This window comes from Melospiza melodia, chromosome 5, assembly GCF_035770615.1.
Source record: "Melospiza melodia melodia isolate bMelMel2 chromosome 5, bMelMel2.pri, whole genome shotgun sequence".
In the NCBI taxonomy this organism is placed as follows: Eukaryota; Metazoa; Chordata; class Aves; order Passeriformes; family Passerellidae; genus Melospiza; species Melospiza melodia.
The window spans coordinates 35,842,073-35,867,335 of NC_086198.1; the positions used below are offsets into that span (position 1 = coordinate 35,842,073).

The window sequence follows — 25,263 nt, forward strand, 5'->3', positions numbered from 1 at the left end:
CATTGATATATAAAATACAAAAATATAGCTTGCCATGATTATCTTCCTCTCTCATCTCTCCAAGTCAACAGCTCTACTAAATCCTTTCCTCTACTTATTCCTTATTATAATTTTTTTTTCCTTTCCTTTACTTATTCCTTATTATTTTTTTCCTTAGCAATAATAATCTGGGGTCTCCTCTGCAATATATTTCTCTGATTTCTCAGGTGTCCCTTGCCCTCTGCTGGATCACTTGTTTCAATGGCCTCTGCCAGCAGCACAAGCAAGCACTGCTCATGAGCTAATCCTGCCATCAGCACACAGACAGGGCTAACACATCTCCAGGCTGAGAATTTCTGTACTTACTCCCTGGGTGCAGGCACATCACACATCTCCGCTGCTTCGGCAGTCATTGGCAATTGGTTATTCCTCGGAACAGGCTGATAGTGGATATTTTTTCAATTGCTACTCAGCAATTACTGAGAGGGTTCACTCCCTTCTACTCACTGTTTTCCTTGTTAATACTCTGGTATCAGTTGAACAAGCTGACACATCTGACACTTTTTCCTCATCCATTCAATTTCCAGAGTGTCTGTTCAGTTGAATGTGTCCTTTCAGGCTCCTGTCTTCATCAGCCTGTCAGTCCCTGGCATCATCTCACTGCAACTTAAAGGCTTAGCCCCTTGCAGCTGAGAATAAAAGAAGTTTCTCTTCAATTTTATCAAAGAAATTATAAGTAATTCATAACTAAGATAATAAAAAACAAGACAAAACATTTTCCCTCAAAGAACACAACAGCTTCAATAAATATTCTCAGTTTAGGGAAATGAGAGTGGTTATTTTTTCCTGTTCTCTGATAAATTCATTAGCCAGGAATATTTTTGTGCTCAGAGGAACCATGCAGTTTCTGGAAGATGGAAATAAGCCCAGGCAGGCTGAGGGACAGCAGGGCTTTGCCTGGTTTGAAGCACTCAGTTACAGCCACACACAGGATACAAGCACTGCCAGGGATAGGTTAACCAGGCTGAAACTGAAACTCTTCAACAGCACAGCTGGTTTGGTTGGCTCAATCAAAGCTGAAGCTCTGACAGATCTAAAAAACAATGGGCAAAATCCTGGTGGTGCTTATGCCAATAATGGATCTTTTATTATCATTTATTCCCTGCAGCCAGGACAAGATTACCTGGCTTCAAGACAACTACTCTGTCAAAAATGCACAAATAATATAATTACCATTAAGAACAGTATAAGAACAGTCTTTCATATTATTATAGTTTATATTTTATCTAACCATAGCCCCATACATCTATGCTGAAATATTTATCACTTCTCTTCTACCAAGACACTGGACTATTCTTTTTCTTTCTCACCTTATTCTGTAAAGTCCTTTAAATCACAGCTCTCAGGATCACAGGAGCAGCTGGCACCTGTAACAGGACTGGAATTTAATCACTAAAGAGGCAAGGATAAGCTCACATCAATCTTCAAAAAAAGAGAGACTCAAAGTGAAGTTTACAGCAGATATCCCTAGTGCAAAACGGCACCAACAAAGCCATAAAGGAACTTTAATGAAAATAAAATTAATACTACAGCGGTTATTCATTGACACAATGTTTTATGAGACAACAGAAGCAGGGAAGACAAAACAAAAACATAAGATACTTGGAAGTTCTGGTTAAATGCTTGTTAAAATCTGCCACCGAAATTAGCAGTGCAAATAAATAAATAGCTTAAAATAAATCAGTTTTCAGTCACAGATTCTATCCAAACACATAGTTCTTACCATCAGACAGTTGAACTTTACATCTGCTGAGGAAAACTATGATGATAACCCGATAAACTTAATTTATCCCTCAGGACAGTCAGGAGCTTTCAGTCATTGCACAGGAGTGTATCAAATAGAATATAAAAAATACATATGTGAACAAAGTGTGTCACAAACCCATTGCAATCTGTAGACACTACAGAAGGATGAGATGACATCCAAATTATACAAGGATATTTTTACTCTATGTTTTCATTTACAATGAAATGTAAAGTAGCAATGTAAAAGAATCTTAAATTGACTGCCAGGGCAGCACCAATGTCCCATAGGTGAGGCAAGGGGTGACAGAAGAGAGCACTGACATTTTACAGGCTGCTAAAGGATCCAACCTAATCTCAGCTGGAGCGGGAAATTCTGAATTTCAAGGCCTCATTTATGGAATCTCAGTGTACCAGATCCCAGTGTACCAGTTCAGATCACACTCACCTCCCCCCAGTCCCACACTTGCAAACATACCTTGGCAATTTTGCAGTTTGGCCCACTGAGAGCAAAAACATTTAGAATTTGTAAGAATATCAACCTCACTTAGTATGAAGCCTAAAATAACAAAGCACTGGCCCAGCTGTCAGACAGCAACTAATCCCCTTTGAAGATGATGGACAGACAAAAATACAAGCATGTCCTCAGAGAAGTGTCTGGTCAAAAGATCATGGTATTCCATTGACAGTCTTCCATGAAGTCCCAACAGGCTCTGGATCAGGCCCCTGTAACCCTCCAGAAAATGGCAACAATGCCCTTTCAACCTGAGAGTCACATGCCCAAGCATGACTGGAAGTTCAGTGCAATTTTACTCTACAGACCACACCTCCTGCATCTGCACTCTCTTGTACAGCACTTTTCCAGCCTCTCCATTTTCCAGCAGAACAATGCAGTTTGCAGGGCAGCAAAATGGCATTGAAATTTGTACCCAGGAATGAACCTGTAAACAGCACAGTAATTATGCATGCATTGACTAATATGCTTCCTGCTAACAAATCTGAACATGCATGTAATGTTTAAACCTTAAACCTCTTCAGAGTCATGTTCTGGATAACTCTTTCATATTCCCTTTTTTTTCTAAAATGGAACTGCATTTCAGTCTCCATCTTTCCTGAACTCAGCTCTGAAACTGCTCTGTTCTCAAAGATGCAGAAAGTAGATCTTACAATGTAATCCCCATGTCAGCTGTCCCAAAAAGGTGCACATGCTCTCCATAGTTCCTGTCTCCATGCATTCAGCTGTGCACAGTCCAGACACACAATAAATGGAGCAAGCAGCAGTTGTTTGGTTTATCTAAAGCAGAGGGCAAACAAGACCTAAATTAGGTCAGGAAGCAATTTTTTTCTCACACAGTAATGTTCATTTCCAAAGTCTTACTCCTCATAATTATAAAATAAATATTACATTTTCTCAGTCACTATCCCAACATTATTAGAGTCCACACATCATCTTCCCCCCTCATTTCAGCATGCAAAGCAGCAAACTCTTTTAAATGGCTTATTGAGATGAACATAAAGAGAACAACATCTCCATTCCCAGCCCCCTTGTGACGCTACTGTCCATTTCCTACTGCAGAGTGCACAGTAAGCTCAGAGCTGAACAGGACCAGGTGCCTTTTCAAATTCCTTTTGGAAGCTGGCTGATCACAGAACTTGACCTCGATGTTGCCATCACTGAATGCCTCCCTCCTGCCTTCGTCCGAATCCGTGGGATCTTTCTGAGATGCACTTGGCTTTTTCCTCCTCATGGTCATTCCTGAGTTCCCAAGCTGCCTGCTTGGGGATGTGTTGTCTTTCATAACGCAGAAGCAGAGGGCAGACAGAAAATTTTTCTTGAAGTTCTCATTCATGAAAGCATACACAATAGGGTTACAAATAGAATTGAAGAATCCTATTATCTGGACAATTGCAAAAATCATTTTGATTGTCACATCATCATACTCCTTCTCAAAATTACCTGTGGAGAGGAAGAGAAATATGTTCTAAGTAAAGAAGGTCATAAATGCTTACTACTTAGTCTGTTTATATCCAGTTTGGCATTAGATGTTTTTGTTTAAAATCAACAAAAACCCATGCTGGAAGCTCTTAACATTAGTAATTGAGTTTTCTCAACAAGATAAAATCAAGATCTATCACACAGTCCTGCTTTGTATGTAGACAGTAACAGAATCAAAAGAAAGAAAATTTATGATCCAAAAAAGCTGACTGGCTGAACTATTGATTTATCTGCTACAATCTTGTTTGTGACAGAAGACAAAGGAACACTACTTGCCTTGAGCAAGTAGAGTACAACTAGTGAAAAATTCCTCTTGTTCCTGCTCATAGGCTGCTCCAGTACCCATGGAGGAGGTGGGAGATGAACAGTGCAAGACCCCAGAGAATAAGGCAAATAGCAAAAAAGCCAACACAAAAGCATTGAGGGCCTTTCCAAGCCAGTTTTCAGCAGAGAGCACTGAAAAGCTCCAGCTGGATTCATTGGATATCATCACTGTGATGTCCAGTATTTATATTTCCAATATGCCTACCACAATAAAAGCGATAAATATTTCATTATAAGTGTAACTCAAAACAGTTAAGTTAAATTAAATATAATTAAAAACTTCAAGATGTTTTATGCTCAGGAATAACTTTTACCTTCCAGCCAAGCCCTTTTGGCCTTTCAGCAAATGAGGGCAACATAACAGACATGGTAAGAAAAAGAATCTACACAGACAGGCTCACCCCTCTAACACTCCTGGTTTTCCTTAAAGCAGGACATCAACCTTTCCTATCTGAAGGTATTTCAGAGCAGAATGCTGTAGCATCATTAGCTTTTCACAATCTGAAGTCCCATTAACTAATAAAAACCCCAAAACTCCAGACTTCATTCTATGAGATATGGCAGGTACTCACTGTACTCCATCATCATGTGAATCACATGGAAAGGGGCCCAACAGACTGCAAAGAGAAACACCACTGTCACCATCATAACAATTGCTCGCTTCTTCTTCCTGAAATTGCACCAAGAATTCCACACTGAATCACTGGGAACTGGCTGGCAGTTACACATCTCTCTTCAAGTTACATCTGTGACTGTGTTCTGATGGCTGTAGATTCAAATAAAACCCTCAAGGAAAGCTCAGAAGTACACAATCCCCTTGGAAAGAAAAAATGCATCATCGTATAAATCTAGCACTTGATTTCTCTTTTTTGGGACAGCAGAGCACTTTGCAGCATGACAGTAGCATGTCTTGCAAGGCATTTTCAACTCTATTCAGAAGGAATAATAAAAAAGTCAGGAATAAAGCTTCCTAGAAGTCAAAGTTCCAAGTGCATTTTGCTTACAAACCTTGATATTTTAGACATTTCATTCCCATGAATGGTTTGAAGAACTGAAGCGTCTCCCACTCGTTTCTTAATCCAGAGTTCATAGCCAATTTTAGTGTACAGAAAGAGCATCAGCATCAGAGGCAGAAGGAAGAGTATAACAAGAATAAAGGTCGTATAGATCTTCTGATAAATGGGACTGGCCCATTCTTCCAAGCAACAAACATGCACTTTTTCATATAGAAAGTCATATTTAACCTGTAACAAATGCAAAGAAGATGAGTCAATAAGGTGTTTTATCCCAAGTGTAAATCCCAAGCACATTCAGATATTCCTTACTCTTAATGGAACAACCAAAATTCAACAGATTTTTCAGAGTGACAGAAGTCTTTCAAGCACGTGTCCAATCAAATACTTTGTTCAATCCAAATTGACAAAAAGAGGCAGGGAGATGCTCTGATTTGGACTTCAAAGGAGACCTTGGCTACACACTTTGCAAGTAAAGATGGATGTATGAAAACCTCACATTAGCCACTTGAGAAAACAAGAAAATTATCAACATTCAGATTCACAAGCAGCAGATTCTGCTAAGTCTTCTGCCTAACCTCCAAACGTGTGTGGTAACTCATCAACTATAATGAGCAGCTAATTAATTCTGAACTAAGCATAGCTCTTCCAGATGTTGGGGAGCATTGTGTCATCCCGAAACAACAATCTAAGCCCTCTATTCCTGTGTGCCAGTGCAAAAGAAATCCACAGTGGAAGTCACAGATGTAATTAACTCTTCTTTGATGTAATTAGGGAGAGCAGCCATGATTACTCCCATACTAGTACATGCAAGCTCTAATCCTCAGCCTTTCCCAGGCTGGCATACAGAACCAAAGCTCCATCTCCCTCCCTTATCCCCCTCTAATCTCACAGGAGTTGATTCAATTTCACCTAAAGGTAGAGGAAGATGCAGCAAGGACTGAGTTCAATAAGCAAACCCCCATCTGACCTAACTTACCTCAAGGCGCTGCACGTACCACATGGGCGACCCAACAATGAGAGCCAGCACCCACACTATGCCTGTAAACAAAGACATTTTTTCATGCTTTGTCCAACAAGCAGGATTTGCTATGAACAGCTTAACAGCTTTGAAAAGTCAGGCAAGGTAGGAAACTGTAGCAAATAATAAAGTTTTCTACGAGGCATTCATCAGTCAACACATCAATAACAGCATGCTCTTTTGACATCAGTTGTCTGTCTCTCAAACCACCTCCATGTATTGATATTCCACAGGGAAAAGCACTTAATCTGCACAAGGAGCATTAAATAAACCTCATTGTGTAACAATGGAAGGGTCATTTCCCCGTGACACTTTTTAATCAGTGCTTGCACATTTTGAACTTTTCTTTAAAAAAAAAAAAAAAAAAAAGGCGGCTAAAGGTTCATCTTCATTAAGTACATTTTGGACTTCACATGCTAAGTCCCTTGTGAGAGCTTTGGCTAGTGAATACTTTACTTGTAGGCACTATCCTTGAGCTATTTTATAAAGGTCAATTAACTCTGCCTCTGAATCACTGGTCATATCACTGCCATCTGTGGATCCACACTGAAGATCATTTCTCACACACAATCACTGGAGATGCCTAAAATCTTACCAAGCATGGTGAAAGCTCTTTTATTGGTGTACTGCCACTTCATTTTTAGTGGATGCACAATTCCCTGGTGTCTTTCCACAGCAATGCAGGTCATGGTAAGAATCTCAGTTACAATAGCAGTGGACTGGACAAATGGAACCATCTTGCAAGCAAAGGCACCTGCAATAATCGGAAAGTAAGGCATGCAACAGCTATTAACTCCATTACTAAAAATAACAGACCAAGATTGTTAGATTTATTGTAACATCTAAACTGCTGAGTCACCTATTTAAGCCACTTGTCAAATGCAGCTCTCCATAGCCATTCTTTGTTGTAGACATCTGCAAAGCCAAGATTTCTAAGGACATATTCACTTGTAAGTGTCACCAGTCTGACACTTACCCCTATTTCACTTTTGACCAAGTCTTCCATCATCTGTTTTCAAACACCTCCAGTTACAGAGCCATTTATTATTTTTTCATTTTGGCAGACTACTCTCCAGTTTATGAAGGTCTGAGTGTAACCTGTTTAAAAGTTTACCTTTTCTGCTGTAGCAAACACATTCCCTGAGATCATTTCCATATCACTCTACCTGTACACTTCAGTATTTAATGCATCATCCTGTCAAATGAGATTTATAGAGGAGGAGGCGTAAGAGGAAAAATTTAACCCCTTCATCATCCTTCTGTTCTCCAAGTCTCCCTCTCTGCTGATTACCAATTTATGTCAGTGCCACTTTCCAATCCAAATGCAATTTCCTGCCTGTATTTTCTAAGTTCTACAGGTTCCTATTGTGTTTATGCAACTTCAACTTTTATTGCTGACACAGCTTTCCAAAGTCCATATTCAATTTTGAATATATTAGTCATTCTCCATTACCCATTCTCAAGTCCTAACCATCTCAGAAAGTCATATAAATAATTCTGATAAAAAAATCTTACTTTAATGCCCTTCCCAATCTACTTCTCTTTTACCCATTTTTGACCCTGAGATAATTTTCTCTGTACTTCCAGAGTTCCCTTACACTCTCTTACAGTTCAGTATTAGCTATTCTTTTCAGCAACCGTCAGGGTTATTTGTCCTTACCAGACTATTATTTATACCTTACTCAGATATAATCCATAAACCCAAAACAGCCTAAGAAGTATCTGATCCATTTTTCAGTCAGGCTTTAAGATGCTACAGACACCTCAAGCAGTAACAGCACAAAAAAGAGAAAACAAACAGAAAACTCAGAAAACTTAATCCTACCTTCCATGAAGGGAACAAACCAACTTCTGCTTGATGGGCCAGGCTAAAATCCACTCCAGCTTACAAGAGGGAACCGGTTTGCTACTGGTCTTGCCAATCCTAGTTGCCCCAAAATCCCTTTTTCTGTGGCTCCACGAAGGGAAGGAGAAGACAAACAGCAATGGGTGGAAATCAAGCACCTTTCAAGCACATATTCAACACCAGCAGCATGATGGATGTGCACACAGATCTGGCTTAAACCAGAATAAAAACACATCATGCAGCCCTTTCAAGTTCCTTGCATGAAATCTTAGCATTTAGCCAGTAGGAACTGCATGGCTGAGGATGCATTGGGCTGCATAAATACATATACCCAATATGTATTTTTCCAGAGCATCAGGGAGAGCAAGACAAGACATCCTCACATATTCTGTCAACTGCAATTTGTAAAAGAAAATTCCTCCTGCTCCTTCCTGAGCATCAGTAATGCCTAAGGAAACATCTCATGAAACAGACACGATATTTTACTAACTCAGCACCTCATCAGCTTATCACTACACCCAGTACAGAATGTGCTGCACACACAGCACCAGACCCACTCTGTCAAATTCACATCCTTCACCCAGTGGGCTTCAACTTCTGTTGTGAGATCAAACCAAAAGCAAGCTCAAATCCTACCTACTCTGCACACAGCAAATGGTCAATGTGACCAAAGAGCTGGTTTTCCATTTTTGCATCACTAAGTTAGAAGGGTCTCCTGCTACAAATAAACAGAAGAGCCAAACTTGTTAATGAAATGTTTAAGTTTCTGTTTCACTAAGGAAATAAGTTCAGGTCTGAGCGCTGAAGCTGGAGGAAAACTGAAAAAAAAATCAAACAAACACAAAACAAAGCTAAAAAACCAACTCAAACTTTCACCATAGGCTATTTCTTACAGTTTGAAAAAGGCCAGACTCAAACCCACTTGAACTAAACCTGCCTTACAGGATTGCCCTGTAATGCACCACTCCTCCACTGAAGTCCCAACATCCCAGGGCATTCTTAGGAAGCACAGCAGTATCACTATTACTCAAGTAACAAAATGAGACTAACTTTCAGCATCAGTCTGGTGGAATTTCCAGCTGGTACCCAGCTACTAAAGAACAAAGGGAACACCCCAAACTGGGAGAGAACTCTCAAATTCCCAGATGCCCATTGTTTTGTTTTTTTTACAGATGTCTTCTCATTTTCTTCCCAGCAACCACACTGTCAAAGAGCACAGACTACCACTCACTATGCCTTGAGCTGAACTCCCAGGAGAAAAGGCTGCAAAAAACCCCTCTAATTTATTTTTTGAAGACCAACACACAAAAAGTAAGCACTTAAACTATACAAAAGTAGCTAAAAGTAAAAGTCTACAAAATGCCTGCAGGTTGAGCCTACTGAGCTGGACAAGTGCCATTAGCACTTCCAGAAATGGGAAGCAAAAGGATATTTTCCATTAGCTGGAATACAAACACCTGCTCTGAGGCACACAGCACACATTTTGGGGACTTGGAGGCCACAGCAAAACAGCCACAGAGTCTTTTTATAAACAATAAACATGGTTTTCCAAATGAGTAATAGGTAAAAGCTAGTCAAAAAGCATTTATGTATCAAAAGTAAAACCAGAACAGAACTTGAGCTTCCCTGAAGCTTCTAATGCCACCATGCACAGGGTCTCTAGGTGTCACTGTTATTAACAATAAAATATCCCTTCAGGGCTCTGGTGCTTGCCCTGAATTGGAACTCGCAACACAAATGCTTCCCATTATCTGAAATGATGAGACCTTCAAGTGCCTTGAAATTCAAACATCCATCAAGGTTAAGACTGTTGAGCAAGGAAGCCGCCCCTCCTTCACAGAAGTATTTAAAACAGATTTACTTAGGAGCAAAAGAGAAAAAAATAAACTTTTTAGGATGTCCGGGCCACCTGGGAGAATTCAATGGAATTCTGACATCAACACACCTGAGATCCATCCACCATCCTTACTGTGTTTGAATGGGATTTAATCCTGAGTCCTTGTACTTGGCAAAATAGTGACTGTTCTTCACATCAAGCCTCTTCTTGGCTTTTCAACCCACAGTTTTATTTATAAATCTATAGCAGCCATTCCCAACTGCTTAGATAATTACTAGAGACTTTCTCCAGATCTTTCAATACTTGAAATTATATTACTTTTTTTTTTTCAAATTACAAACATTAACAGGCCTTTACAGATGGAAAACGAAATTTACTGTGAAATAAGGTAATTATTTCAGAACAATGCATGCACATTTCACTTAATATTTAATCCATTTGTGTGAAACAGGCTTCACCTGCAGCAAGAATAAATTGATACAGTCTCATTCTCAAGTGTCTGTTAGTTCAAAGTCTACTATGGAAAAAAACTGAGAAAAAAGTGGCAAATTTTATTATAAGGAAGACATGGTAAGATTTGAGGAAAAAAATTAATTATGCTATTACATCATAGTAAACACAGTGAAATTAAAATAAGACTGAGATAGGCAAAACCCCAGCTGTGTCAAACACATACAATAAAACCATTTCAAGCAAATTTTCACATTCATGTTCAGACTTAACACAAAGGGAAGATTTTACTAGCTTAAATCTTGGTTAAAATCCAGCTGGTAAAAATGTGGCTGTTTGGAACATGGTTTGCAGACTATATGACTATGTATCAAAATTAAATTATTTTTTATTTTAAATTTATTTTTAAATTTTTTTTTCATAATTAAATTCCCACGCTGTTAGGCTTTCAGAGAACACTTCCAAGGGACTGCTAGTCAAGACAGCACTTCAGCACCTAAAACTGGCCACCTTCAACTGGGAAAGAAAATCATTTGCAGCAGAACATTGGGAATGAAAATAACTAATTGCTTCTCTTTTTCAAGAGGCTAAAAGTAATCCTTATGCACTGCTTGCTAAAAAGTGCATTGATTATTCAAGCAGTGAATAGTTTTCCCAACAATAACAAGTTCAGAGACTGCAAATGTAAATGACTCTCCTGTAAGCGTTTTATGCCTTCATTATGGACACTGTGCCTGGAACAGTGATTTAGTCATTTCAAATTATCACTTCTTTCATCAGGGTTACAAAAGTAAAAGCCTGAAAGCATTGTCTGATAAATGTTAAATTGCTCCTTCCTCTGGTAAAATGCTGTTGATCTTTCCCTTGCACTAGAATTTCTGCCACAGCTTGTAATGAGCTCTCTCCACCTCACTTGAAGCAGAGTAAATTGATTTTTCTCACATTTTGTAACTTGGGGCAGTCAGCATCACACAGATGATACCCCTAAGGGTGTTGCATACCTGGGCAATGCATTGTTTTACATCAGTTCTTGGTATAGATGCAAGATTTAGTTCTCATCCCTCAGCAAGGAATTTTAAGTGTTCTCACACGTACGGGAAGTTCTGAGGTAACACACTGCTGGACACGTGACAATTAATAAGAAAGCATGCTGGATTTTCATTCAAAGCTTCCCATGAAATTACAGCTATTTCAGCTGCAAAGTTTAAACTGGGAAATTAAATCATATGCTGTCACTATTACACTCACACAGCTACACAGATTCTTAGAGACATCAGAGAATCAAAAGCAGGACCAGTTCAAATCTGTTTTTAGTCAATATGGTGCTGCTTCCAATGGTTGCCCAAAAGAGTTAAAGGGTCTGTGCTAATGCTGCTTGATCATCAGGCAAAGTGAGGCACTCTGACATTTTTAACTGCAGGTGAAGTTAAGAGTGTGTAAGTGAAAATACTATGGAAAAAGTCACAGCTTCAGCTACTCTGAAACTGTGGCAGTTCTTTTGTTTGCATTACAGTGTTTGCAGTCCTCTCCTCCCGTCTCCCATGCTTCTGTGGGTTTCAGCAGGGGAAGCAACAAACATATGCAAGCATGGAAATAAAGAACCTGTTCTAAACTGAGCACAAGTACAAAACATACACATCCCAGTTCCCATCACCTAGTACAGACACCTGTTTTAGTGATGCAAGTAAATCAAGACAGAAAGTGACTAAAGGCTCAGATTCCCGGATCAATTTCTAGCATCAAGTGTCTCAGGATGCACCACTTCATCTACCAAGGATACATCACAAGTGAAATCACCTTTTTCATAACAGACTTGGATCTTGCACTACAGTGGATGAGAACAAGATTTTTTCAGACTCCAAAATGAAAGGCAAAAGGCACATTAAACCAGTTAAGCCAGCAAGGAAAAGACTCCTCCAGGACTGGCAGGCTCTGATTCACAGTACAACTTTGATCACCACTCACACTTCACCATGTCAGCATCAGGAACCAGATACCCTCAGGATACCATCAGTTCATGTGTTTCTTTTCCTCAATTTTACTTCATACCCCTCCATCACCAATCCATGCTATTACTTATTCTGTCCTCCCAACACTGAGTCAATTCAAGGTAATGATTTCACCAGATCAAAAGACCTATGTGTTCACTGAAAATGCTCTAGCACAGCAAAGAGAGCAGGCAAAAAACACAGTAATCCCCAGAGAACAGTGTACTTTAGCTGCCCAAATACTGAATATCTGAAGAGATTTGCTGTAACTATGCTAGAGCTTTTACATTCATTGCTTCTAGATTTCGGTCAGGCGCCCTCAGTAACAGAGTGTAAATAAAGACATACATATTTTTCCACCTGTTCCACCTGCCCATGCCCTATCTCCTCTAATTCACCCCACACAGAGGCTTCAGTTGATTCTGATCAGATATTTGGTCAAGCTGACAAATCAGACCTTTCCTTAGGAGAGAAGAATCACAAACCTTATCTTCCCCAAAACAGCTCATAAGAAAAAAGCACAGTTGTCCTTACTATCAGTAGTCCCAGGAGCTTTGGATTCATCACTTCTCATTGAAGTTTCTGTAATAAAGCCCATTTCTCACATGTGCTCCAAATCTTCTCTGACCTGTCAATTCCCACAAAACATTCTAGTCTGTGGGAAGTTATGGAATTAAATCTCCATGTTATGACAATCTTCACTGTTGTCTCCAAACAACAGAAACACAGTAAGCCTTGGAAACTGAAGCATCAACGTGTCACTTGATCAACATCTTCAGTGATCACTCCAAAATATTGTGAAAAAAATATTTCAATTTGTGGTTGTACAAGATGCTGTCTGCTATTTGCTGCAAAACCACCCCTTTTATTTTTCCACTTATAATTGTCAAACACTGTTTAAAGAAAAGAAAACCAAAAAAATAAATACCATATACAATTCTACTGCACCTTTCTCTGCTTGCTCTTTACTGCTTTGGAACTGGGATGCATAGGAAAGGAAAAAAAAAATCCTTCTTTCCAGGTATCAGGGAAACTTTGCCAAAAGGTTCTTCACATCAACAGGATACAACAGAGCTCCCAAGAATAAAAAAGAATTTTAAAAAAATTTAAAGATGCATTATTTCTGCATAAATTCTACACATTCTCCCAGTCACTTGTTCCTTCAAGGACATTCTTTTTCCTCACAAAATGTTAAGGAGGACTGTCTCCGAGCTGACAGCTGTCAGAGGAACTTAAGCTGCATAAAGATTGACACCTCACTTGCCAGACAGATTTCATTACTTAGCAATAAAATGAAGGGAAAAAAAAAAAAAAGGAGAGAAAGTAGTACGGCAAGACTCCACACAACGAACCGCTTCCCACACGCACACCGCAACTTTAAAGGAATACAAGGCGGAAAGGGCACTGGGTTATTTGAACATAACCCGAGGGAGGGATGGAGAGGGCAACCCTCACAGGGAGCGGGAAGGGGAAGGGTCCCTCACTCCTCACTGAGGGCAGGAAGGGTCCCTCACTCCTCACTGAGGGCAGGAAGGAAGGGTCCCTCAGAGACGGGGAATGGGGAACGCCGGTCTCGGCTCCCGCCCCGCAGCCCAGCCCGGGAGCGGCGGCCCGGCCCCGGCACTCACCGCCCAGCCAGTTGGAGGAGATGTTCTGCAGCATGGTGAAGGGCACGCAGAAGAAGGCGATGAAGAGGTCGCTGAGCGCCAGGGAGCAGATGAAGATGTTGGTGACGGTCCTCATGGCTTTGCTGCGGGTCACCACGTAGAGCACCAAGCAGTTGCCGAAGAGTGCCAGGGCGAAGATGAGAACGCAGATGAGGACGAAGGCTATCTTGGTGCGCCCCGGCAGCTCCGGGATGTACACCAGCGGCTGCAGCCCGTAGAGAGCAATGAACTGCTCCCGCGTCACATTGTTGTCCCGCAGGAGCTGCGCGAACTGCTCCGGGGTGATGTTCAGGGACCGCATGGCGCCCGCTCTGGGACCGACACCCCACCCTCCGCCGTCTCAGCGCCGCCGCCCGGGCCCCGCCATGGCCGGACCACTGCCCCTGTGGCGGCGGCGAAGGGAGCGCGCAGGGCCGGGAGCGGACCGGGAGCAGCCCGCGGGCGGCGGCGACTCCGCCCGGACACAAACTTGGAGCGGCGGCGCCGCCCGTGGCCGCGGCGGGAGCAGCAGCCAATCAGCGCGGGGTGCGCGCTCGCCCCGGCCCCGGCGCTGTGGAGCGGGACGGGCGCGAGGCGGCTGCTGTGAGCGGGGAGCGCGCGGGGAGCCCCTCAGATCGCCGCCCCTCACAGCAGCGCCGCTCTCTCACAAGCCCTCACAGCGCTGGGATCCCCCCCTCACAGCTGCGCCGCTCTTTCACAAACCATCACAGCGCTGGGACTCCTTCACAACCTCCCCTCACAGCGCTGGGACCCCCTCAGAGCTGCCCCCTCACAGCATTGCATCCCATTCACTGGTGTCTCCGCAGCCCAGGCTCACAATGCTCAAGGTGGGTGCTGGCACTACCATATCAGCCTCTCCTCACGCTCGGATCAGGCTGAACGGGAAAGGAAAGAGATGATGCTGTGGGGATCATGGCCTCTTGTGTGAGGGGAGGCTCATGCCACCCACAGCAGGTCCCGCTGGTGCTGATTCATGCCCATCCCAAACAAGACAAGCGTAGGGATTTTATCTCCCTGCCAGCCCCCTTTGTGCCAACGCCACTCCCAAAACACTGAAACAACTCCCCAAATCTAAAACAGAAAAGTTCTCTACACTTCACTGAGAGGACAGGAGGCTCCTGAGGACCCCTTTCTCAGCAGTACAACCATTCTCGCCAAGGGAGATGTGACCGGATTCCATCCCACGCAACCTGCTGGCAAAGCAATGCAGGTAAGATCATAAAGGGTAGTAAGGGGCATTCAGCTAAGTGACTTCAAAAAAAAAAAAAAAATTAAAAGCCTCTGCAGTTTAAATATGAATAATAATAATGGCTAATGTCTAACAGAGGGACCACGTTGAAAATAGGCATTGATTTCTCTTCCAGCCTAATTTAAATTGCCCAGTACAGCTTTCTCACTATCACAGGTAATATCCCCTTTGTAAGATAGTAGATTGAATAGCAGCAATTTGCTTTAATCAGTCACATAAGAAATTACCAAAAAGTACTCAGAGAAGGCAATAACAATATGAGAGCCTGTCTGGCAACACTTCCCACCCTCACAGAAATAGATGTTTCATAGGGAAGTCACATCACCAAGGAGAATGCTGCAAAATTCCATTTTGTATTAAACGGATGCTAAATTATGAGTACATAATTTTCCTGTACAAGTGAACCTCTAGAAAAGAATGAAGAAAAGTCTAGCCAAAGCTGTTTTTTTATAGCGTTTCTGGGATGCCAAGGAAAATTGAAGAAAGATTTCACCACCAATTCATTTTCAGCAAAAAAAATATGCTCAACAATACCAAAGGTATTTTGTGTCATCTTTGAAAAAAAAAAAAAAAAGAAATTCTGTTAAGTGGAAATCAATGGAGAGAAGTTCCAATGCCCGCACTAACCTGTGCTGCTTCAGTCCTCCACGTGCTGACAGCCCTCACTCTCTCTGGGTGTAGGTCCATGGCAAAGACTGACTTTATTATCCCATGCTGAGAGGAGATGTCAGTTTCCTTGGGTGCAGCATTGCTATTTTCCTCTTGAGATTAATGCCATTGGGGTCTGTCTCTGACAGACCTTCTAAGTCTTGTTCTGGAAAGCAAATGCTCATTAGACTGACTCAGATACTGACAGCCTCTTTCACATTTCCTTAGGCCTGCCTTCTTGGCTGGAAAAGTTGGTCTTTTATTCCCATCATGATCCTGCTGAGCTTATGCTCTGTATCACACAGACAGTCTTCTCTTGAAATCAATTTTCCCAGCACTTTCCCTTAACTACACCAGGTACAGCCTGAAGCCTCCTTCATGTCCTCTGTTCACAAATCCTTCCCTGTGCTTCTTTCTTTTCCCTCTTCCCCCTCCACTTTGTGCTGGTAACAGCACCCTCATTTGGGAGCTCTTCTGTTAGCACAAGCCAGATGTGTTCCTGCAGATCTCATTCCTGTCAGAGAAAAGGGCCAAACCTGGAGGCCAGTCTGTCATCCTGGACTGCAGTGTTGTGCTCTTCATTGTAAAAAGCATCCAAGTGTGTCAGGAACAAATAAATGGGAATAAGCTCTCACCTAAATAGTGCAGATATAGCCTGACTTTATGGTTAGCATGGACATTAGTTTTTTCATATATCCTTGTTTTATTGCTATGATTGCTCATTACAAGTAATCAAACAGCATTAAAAATGAACAACATCTGAATGGTTATTCCAGAGAACACAAACAAATTTTGAAGCTGTAGGCAATGGAAGGGTGCCATTGCATCTAGTGCAGGTTTAGCTGGATTTTTTGCAGGCAAACAAAGGCACAAAGCAGATCATTTTACAGATAACTTTTCTTGTTAGTACTTACCTACATGGAGAAGATAAAAGTAGGATTTACACAAACTTTCATTTTCTTTGAGCATTATCCATCCTCTTAGCCGAAACAATAAGAGCAGAGACATCACACAAGTTGTAGGGAAAATCACTGGTAACTGCATTTCCCCACTCCTTGACTTGAATTAAATTGTATTTGGAGTTAAAAGGGTTGAGTTACAAAAGGCGACCTCATCTCAAACCTGTTGAAATTACTGAAATGACTTCTCTGCTTCCCTGGGCCACAAATAATTGGCAGGTTGTGCAAAGTGTTTACTCTTCAGGGCAGCACCTCATGTTCTGCCTTATCCTGCACCCGCTGCTCCAGCTTTTGATGCAGCCACAAAGCAGAGCCGTGTGGGGCTGCCCTGACTCCCCACATGGTGAAATCACCAGCCATGTAAAAATGTTTTGTCCAGAACTGGAAAGAGAGGCTGTGTAATTCTTCTTAACCAAAAAGGGATAAAAATGCTTTGTCAAACAAAAGGGGTTCGTTTTCCCTAACTGACACTCCTAAGTCAAAGATTTGAGCAACTTCCTTGCTCATCAAAATATGTACATACACACATACCTTGATTTGTCCTGCATGACTGCTTTCAGATTTTAATGATGATATTTCCAAATTCTTATCAGCAACCTCCAAACGCACTTCTGGTACCACTGAAGTCTATGGAGTGCTGATATTTGTAACAACAGGACACAGGTCATACCCTTACATAATCTGCAATAACAAATTAATCTCTGCTCTAAATTTTTAGTAGCCTGTACATGATATTAATAAATTACAAGCACTGTTCTGTTCCTTTGACAATTATTTATTAAACTGATGCATTTATAAATATAAAACAGGGTTTGAAAAAGCCCAAAATCTTCTGGTAAATAATTGATTATATGGAAACTATGCATTTCTCATTATTCTTAGTTGCAAAAAAAAAAAAAAATAAGCCTCCTACTAATTAACTGACTAGAAATATTTTACTTCTGTGCCTAGAATCCCAGCGGAAAAAACTTGCAATTTTAACACAGATCAAATCTTGGATAATTCTCCTTTGGCTTCAGAAGGATTGCATATTCTTTAGTCACAAACTGACAGGCTGATAAGCACAGAAAGGTGTGACATGTGTGTTGTACCAGACTGCACTTGTATCAGAACCACTCATTGATTGCTTCGTGCCACCATGTGCTAATTTGTTTTTTGCCTATGTGATTTATCTGCATGACACTTCTCATTCAAAAGACGCTGTGGATTTTCTGCAGACTGAGAAATCTGTTAGTCAGTGAGGGACCTTTTCTCTGACAGAGAAGAAGGAAGCTGTACTTGCACTCTGTTTCCCTTCCAACAGCACACAGAGAGATTCATGTCTGGCAGCTGTAAAAAAAGGGTGACAACAACGAACGTGCCTTCACAGTTTTGCATAAGTTTTGACAACTGATCATGAAGTTTGTAGAAACTGTGAACAGCAGACATTTGGAACTCTGATAAAGCACATACTTACTGCATATTTCTAAACCAGAAATTTTAAAACACATTTTCACCCCTACCAAATCTCTACTCATGCTGTCTAATCACGCAAAAGAGATGGCAGAATTAAAAAAGAACCCCTTTTCTCCTCCTCTTTGCTTCTCTTGACACATGAAAATACTTTGGAAGAAGCAATTCAGATCCATGGTACCAACTTCTAAACAGCCACTGCAACTAATGATTAGTAACCCTTCCTGGCCTTGGATCCTTTGGCAGATACCTTGGGGATGAACTCCCCTCTAATCCAGATCAGTACCACAGCCTCTAGGATGAGTCTCTAAAGCAATGGAACAGCTTACCATCATCATTAGGTAATTTTAGACTAAGTCAGAACTACAGTGCCTCTTAAAATTGTCAAAGCAGCCTCTGAAACACAAATTTAGATAAAGCATTTGCTTTATCTTGAGCATACATGTTTGGAGAGAGCACTGAGGCTAAAACTTCAACTTTAGATTTATATGCTTTTATACACTTAACCAAACTGTAAATTAACTTGGAAAAGAGAAAAGTCAACACTAATTAGGCTAGAATCTTACTTGGTATCTAAGGATGTAGCTCAAAGTTGCTCTTACCAGTGTATACTTAATTTTGGTTATTGCCTCATCTTCAGGCATGGTTTACTTTCCATCACTTGTGGAGACAGGCAGCTTCCACAAAGCAGTATTTATGAAGAGAAACAGCAATCCCTAAAGCAGAGGAGCACACAGTTGCAAAGTATGTTGGAGTGGCTGAACAGAAAATAAATTTTGTTAACTTGAGCACATCGGCGTAACTCCTAATGTTTTGTCTCCCACTGTGTGGCTGTGCTGATAAACACTGCTGGCTGCTAATATTTCTTCTTGTGAAGCCTCGTGTCTCTGCACCTCTAGATTTAGGGGTCCCCACCAAGCTTTATCACCCAGCCCCTTCTGTCAATGATATTAATGCACAGGGTGTGCATGGTGGGGTGGAGGACACAAACCTTATAGAGCTTGCTGGTCATGCAGCAATTAAACACCAGAGAGCTGCATACATCAACTGGTCTCTGTTTTAGCCTGGGAAGCCCAGCCTCACCAGGCTGCAGGTACTCCAACAATTCCCTGTGGGAGCCTGCCACTGTGACACCTGTGAAGAACTAACACAGAGACTCACTTGATGGCTTAGAGAAAAAGTAGCCCCTCAGTCCAGTGCAGGCTCTTACTCACCCAAACCAAGACTTTGCTGCTCAGGCTGTTCTGACATTATTTGATTTACAGTTTCTATCCCAAATTGTGTAGCTGGCATGGACATTGGTTCATTGAGCAAGAGCCTTCTTAAATCACCTTGAGAAACTGTTCCCTTCCCTCAAAAGGAGCACATTTCTCATAGCTCCTGGTGCATGTGACATTCACCTCCACTTACTTTGACCCCACCTTCTGACAGCCTTCTCTTGGGCTTGTTCCTTGGGTTTTCTTCCTACTGCAAAGAACACTTTTTTAAACAGAGTCTGTGCTGGACTAGGACTTATTCTTTTAGACACTTTGATTCCTGCTATTTGTCATTTCAACAATGTTTAGTGAACTTGTGGAATCAAAAATAAGCTGCAGCAAGCACAATGCTCAAAGGAAGTAATTTAATGTAGTTGCTTTTTCCATTTTCCTTCCTTTTCTCCCCTATTCCCTTTCCTCATGCAGATGAAGCAAAATAAGAAAATGGTCAATATTTTTACAACTTTAAAAAAATGACATATAAAATATTTAACTTGTGATGGTTTGGGGTTTTTTTGAAGAGTGAGTTTAATTTTAAAAAAATATCTAGTCATGATGTGCAAGTAGCATTTGATATACATGCCAAAATACTAAGTTGTATATTGATTGGATTTTTAAGTTCCTTCCTTGTGCTGAGCATCAGTTCATCCGTCCTCAATTCACTAAACTTTTTTATTTCCATAGACAATTCCAATTGGTATTCTCTTTTATCCACCCGCACAGAAAACCAGCTATTTTTGCCACCAGTTATCAACTGCCACAGTTTGCCTAGAGATGAAATTAAATTTCCTCATCTTCTGATTTAATACCAAGCCTACACCTGGCCTAGTCCCTTTTGTTAGGAATAATCACAAGTCCCACAGCAAGCAGCGTTCTCCCTGGCCAGCCACAAATCTATTTCTGCTGTTCTCAGAGCATCAGGACACAATGGCAACAGCACCATGTTGCAAATATCCTCACTCCTTGTAGCCCTCATGTCATTTTCATTTCCTTCAATGATTTCCAGATGACTTGAGCCCAAAAATCAGTTCTAATCCTCCTATAAATCTCATTTGCACTTACAGCAAAAGGTTTGCAAGAGCTACTCCTTTCATGTAAAATCTTTCATCTCCAAATATATTAGCAAGTCTGAATACCCCTTGCTTGTTCTGTCACTTCAGGTAACCATTTTTGTAGCAATTTTAAGACGTTGGTTGACTGTCACACAAAGCCTTACCTAATTGTAAATGGCCAATTACCTGGCGCAGCTTTTAGCTGTTGCCATTCTATTTATCTTGCACTGGAATTATTTTTCCATCCAAGAGCAGACTCCGTCATTTCCAAATGATCATTCAAGAAATAAAATATAACAGTAATTTCATTTTCTGCTAGTCCAAGTCTCATTTTCTTCCTTTCTATTGATGCTAATACCAAGCTTTGTCATTTGCAAAATATGGTGTTAAATATCTGTACTGCCGTGACGTGGATCTTTTCCTTCTCAAGTAGAGACCTACTTAGCATAAACAAACTGATTCAGTTCTAGATGTCAGCTTAAAATTGAGGGAGCCTTTGGCTCTAAGCCTCCACAGGGACATGCAAAATATGGTGTTAGAGGGATTGAAAAGAGAAGCTGCACTTATGAGAACTGTTATCAGAATTCAAAATTTAGGTTACCATTAGGATTTGGTGTATTATTATTAAAATACTGTGATATGACGATTATCATACAGTGATGCTCTCAATTTTAAATGTTTCTATTTCTAATCATGAATTTCATGTTGTAAAGTAGAAAGTTCAGCAATTTTCACCTATAATGGCTGTGTGACAGAATTTCAGTCTCTCATTTTCACATATCAAATACACCTTGGGGTAGGTTCTTTTCTAAAGAATATAATGCTGCAGTTCTCTAAGTCAGGTATTCAGTGATACAAATTACTCTAAATTATTTCTGAAAGAGAAATCCCTGTTAGCAAATATACTTTAAAAGGTGAAATGAGCTCATTAAACTTCTGTAAGCAACATAGCAGAATTTTACCTTCTGGCCAAGTGAAAACATTGATTCACCAATAATCTTTTGAAAAGTTCACCAGAAGAGCTTGAGATCTGCAGGAGAGCTCAGGACTGTTTACTGCTGGCAATTTTGTGTGGAATACACATTCTCTGGACAGAGAGAGACATAATTCTCTCTCCCAGGATATTTCCTGGGAAACAATTCTTTTCTCTACTTGCTGCTCCTGTAGCTTGGCACACGTGCAATGTGTTATGGAGATTGTTTACCAAGAGTGACTTATATTTGGGTTCTGGTGATGGTTGTTCGGATTGATTGGCCAGTTAGGTCAAAGCTGTGTTGAGACTGTCTCCAGACAGTCACAGGTTTTTCTTTAGTATCTCTTTAGTATAGTTTTAATATAGTATTAGTGTAATATAACATAGCTTATAAAGCAATTGTTGAGCCTTCTGAATCATAGAGTCAGAGCACATTATGCCCTGGCTAGGGGCTCCTTGCATTGATAATTTCATGGCAATGATCCATATTTTGCTTTGGGATAGTGGATTTTGCGCTTTATAGCTGCTGCATCTCCAAGAATGGCTTTTGCTTTCTGAACAGGTACTGGTAAGTAGTTAATGTATGTTTTACAAGCTTTAAAGGCTGCATATCCCATGCTCTGGAGCAAAGCAATTGACTGACTCCCTGTTTGCCCTTGTCTTTCATAAACACTTGAAAATCACAACTCCTGTTGGGCCAAATGCCATCAGTAGCAGGTAAACAAGATGCCATATTCACTTCCATGTAATGATTTCTTTTCTATGTTAGATTAATATTTGCAACCTTTTAAAAATCCTTTTACAAGTTACAGTGCATTTATAAAGGAAAAATAACTATTTCACATGCAAGAGAGCGTTGCTGAGAAATTACTTGGGGAAAAAAACCTGATGAATAGAATAAGAAACCTTGGAAATACAGAGCAAAACAGAAATAACTAGCAAAGATCAACGTCAAAGTATTAGCAAAATTTGGTAGTATTGTTTCCCTTCCACAAAAGAGCTTTCAGAGTAAATAGAGTGAAAAGAAGGTGGCCCACAGGGAGATAAAATATCTCTTATCCTTTCTGATGAAATCAGAATTACACTCTCAGACTTGTTTTCACATAAGAGTCTTCCTACTGTGATTCATCTGCACTTTCTCTGAGAAGGTAATTAAAACAATCCCACTTCTATACAAGATTTTCAAAAACCATCTGATGGCTTAACAAGTACAAGTCTCAGTGAAAGGTAGCACCATTTAGGAAGCCCTTAGGAAATGGCTACTCCTACCCTTTTTGATGGGGGAGTTGGCTGCTTTGTCATGATTTGAGCAGCAGCTGAATTTGTCCCTCTAAACTCCAGGGGATTTTCTTACATCCAAGAACATTCCATCACCCACACGTTTGGTTGGATTGGCAGCACCTTCCTAATTAAAAGATAATCACAATATTTCAGAAAGGATTAAAACAAAATCAGTTCATGAAATACCCTGTGCACTACTCTATTTCAAACAATCCACATGGTATTCAAGGATAAATCCCAGAGCCAGCAATGTGGGGCTGCCATGAGAGCTAATGAGGCTCTTGGGCTGTAAGCTGGGTGTCATTTAAGCATTCTTTAATACTGTTGTGACTGGTGACCTTGCTACAATGCTATTGCACCATGGTTTAGTTAGATGTGATTAATTCCATATAACCCTTATTATTCTAAATTAGATCATCTTGCTCTGAATGAGCAATTTCTTTCAATTAGAATATTAAATCATACTTCTTCCTTTCTCATGTTTTGCATAACATTCGCTAGACGGGGTGCTATCATGTGCTGCACAGCAAGAGGCTTGTGCTAGCACATTCCTGCTGCTTGTAGTGCTCTTACCACCTGCTGTCCCCAAAAATAAAATTTCAAGAAGAGGATGTATGTGCAAACACACAGATTTCAAAGTACAGGCAGATTCCAGGGTGTAATTATAAATAAATTGTTTTAGGACATTTAACTGAAAGCATATTAAAAAAGCCAGGATTAACAGCATACAGAAGCAATTGACTTTTGGGCTTCTAAGGGTTTGGGGGTTATTTTCCACTTGGCTAAAGATGATGATGATGATGACTTTGGGGACAGGCTGGCTAATTTATTTTCAGTTAACACATCTCCATGAATCAAATTGTCACATAACACGACAAAAGGTTAACAGTAGGAAAAGGTACAATTTGTCACACAGTCACAGCAGATTAATGAGGTAGTCACTGGGCTGGCAAAAGCACTGGCAAGCCGAACACTGAGGGGAAAGAACATAGTGGGAAGAGCTGGGATCTCACTGCCACAGTCCCTGTGGGCAAAACAAGGGTTTATCTCCCCCTTCAAGCAGCACTGGGTTACACCTTGCTTCTGGATTACAGGTTAGAAGTGAATCTAGTTAGAGAAGAATGCAAAATATTCAAGTATTGAATAAGCAAATGTCATAATCAACTACAAAAAGACATGCAGGATTTCCATTGCCCTTCACAGAATTTCAGTCTAAGGCTGAAACAACAAAAAGTTTGAGGTAAACGCAAACACCAAGGACCAGAATTTTGGACAATTTTATGCACTGGGGTGGTATTAAACAACAGGAAGCTTTTATAGGTACCTAAACTGTCCATAAAAGAGTTATTTGCAAAGGTAGCAACTTGTTCAGAGTGTTCCAAGGATACAAAAAGTCAAGAAAGTAAGAAAAAGCACTAAGGATTAAATTGTGTAAAAAAATCCAGAGAATCTTAAATTAACTGCAGTGCAATGAAACAATCTAATCTTTAAATGGTGTCAGTATCAATAAGCATTTTTGCACAAATTACTTTTCACATTACAGAAATGTATTCGGGGCCACTGTGGTCTCTGTTTTGTACCAATGTGAGTGGTTTACAAAGTGAACACCAGGAAATAAATCTGAGGAATTTTCTCCCGAATGTAACAGAGACAAGAAAAATAGAGCTATGAATCAAATCTTTGCCATTTAATATTTCATAGCTATTGTTATATTGTACACTGCTCAGCATGAACTTCTAGATAATTTTATATGGAAAAAAGTTCAGAAAATATTCAGCCTATTAAGGATTCAATGGCAGCTCTGCCTTTTTTAAACAATATTTTGACCATGGCTACATAAATGGTTCCAGTCATTTACTGGGTAAATGAAATCTTTGCCTATTTCAACTAAAGACATTTAGCAAAAAAATCCAGTAAATCAGAAAGTCTTATGCTAGCACACAAGTAAGAGGTTTCCCAAATCCTCAAAAGTGGATGCATTTCTTAATATATTTCTTAATACATTTGTGTATTAGGAATGTCATCCATGTTTCCCTAGTAGTCCAGGGAGTTTTCCAAAACAGCAGATCTGTTTGAACAAATAGGCCTTGGACAAGCTTTTGTGTTTGAGAGGGGCCACAGATGAGCTAAGTGCTTAACTCCCCTTCAGTCAATTCCTATAAAAGCTTTCCTAAGCTGTGAGCTTTCCTGTTTCATATCCAGAACAAACTGTCAGCTGCAGTCCCAGGTGTAACATTGGTGAACAAAGGTTTTATCAAGGAACTCTTCCTTACAGTTAGAAAGCACAGGATGATGACAAGAGTTGCTGGCAAGTGCTTGTGATGCCTCTGGAATGCAACCTGGCAGGCCCACAGACTCTGTCGTGATTGGCCTTCAAATGCTTGACAAGGAGAGCAGTAAATGCTCTTAAGGGGGAAGCTGAAATACAGAGAGAGGATTTCCTAAAGGTTATTTCATAAACAAAACCAG

The 25,263-nt window shown here is 40.6% G+C and overlaps 1 protein-coding gene across 2 annotated transcripts; it reads right to left on the bottom strand.

Annotated features, from left to right (window-relative positions):
- Positions 1-1,288: 1,288 nt before the first annotated feature.
- Positions 1,289-15,972, bottom strand: QRFPR (pyroglutamylated RFamide peptide receptor). 2 transcript variants are annotated; one of them, XM_063157048.1, is made up of 7 exons: positions 15,801-15,972; positions 13,886-14,007; positions 6,732-6,890; positions 6,095-6,156; positions 5,111-5,346; positions 4,675-4,772; positions 1,289-3,739 (listed from the first exon to the last, which is right to left on the bottom strand). In XM_063157048.1, exons 2-7 carry the CDS (start codon positions 13,998-14,000, stop codon positions 3,336-3,338), a joined length of 1,074 nt encoding a protein of 357 aa, XP_063013118.1. In that variant the 5' UTR covers positions 14,001-14,007; positions 15,801-15,972; the 3' UTR covers positions 1,289-3,335. The 2 variants fall into 2 exon arrangements, with proteins under 2 accessions (XP_063013118.1, XP_063013117.1); XM_063157047.1 differs by lacking the exon at positions 15,801-15,972 and having other exon boundaries at positions 13,886-14,225.
- Between the last annotated feature and the right edge of the window lie 9,291 nt (positions 15,973-25,263).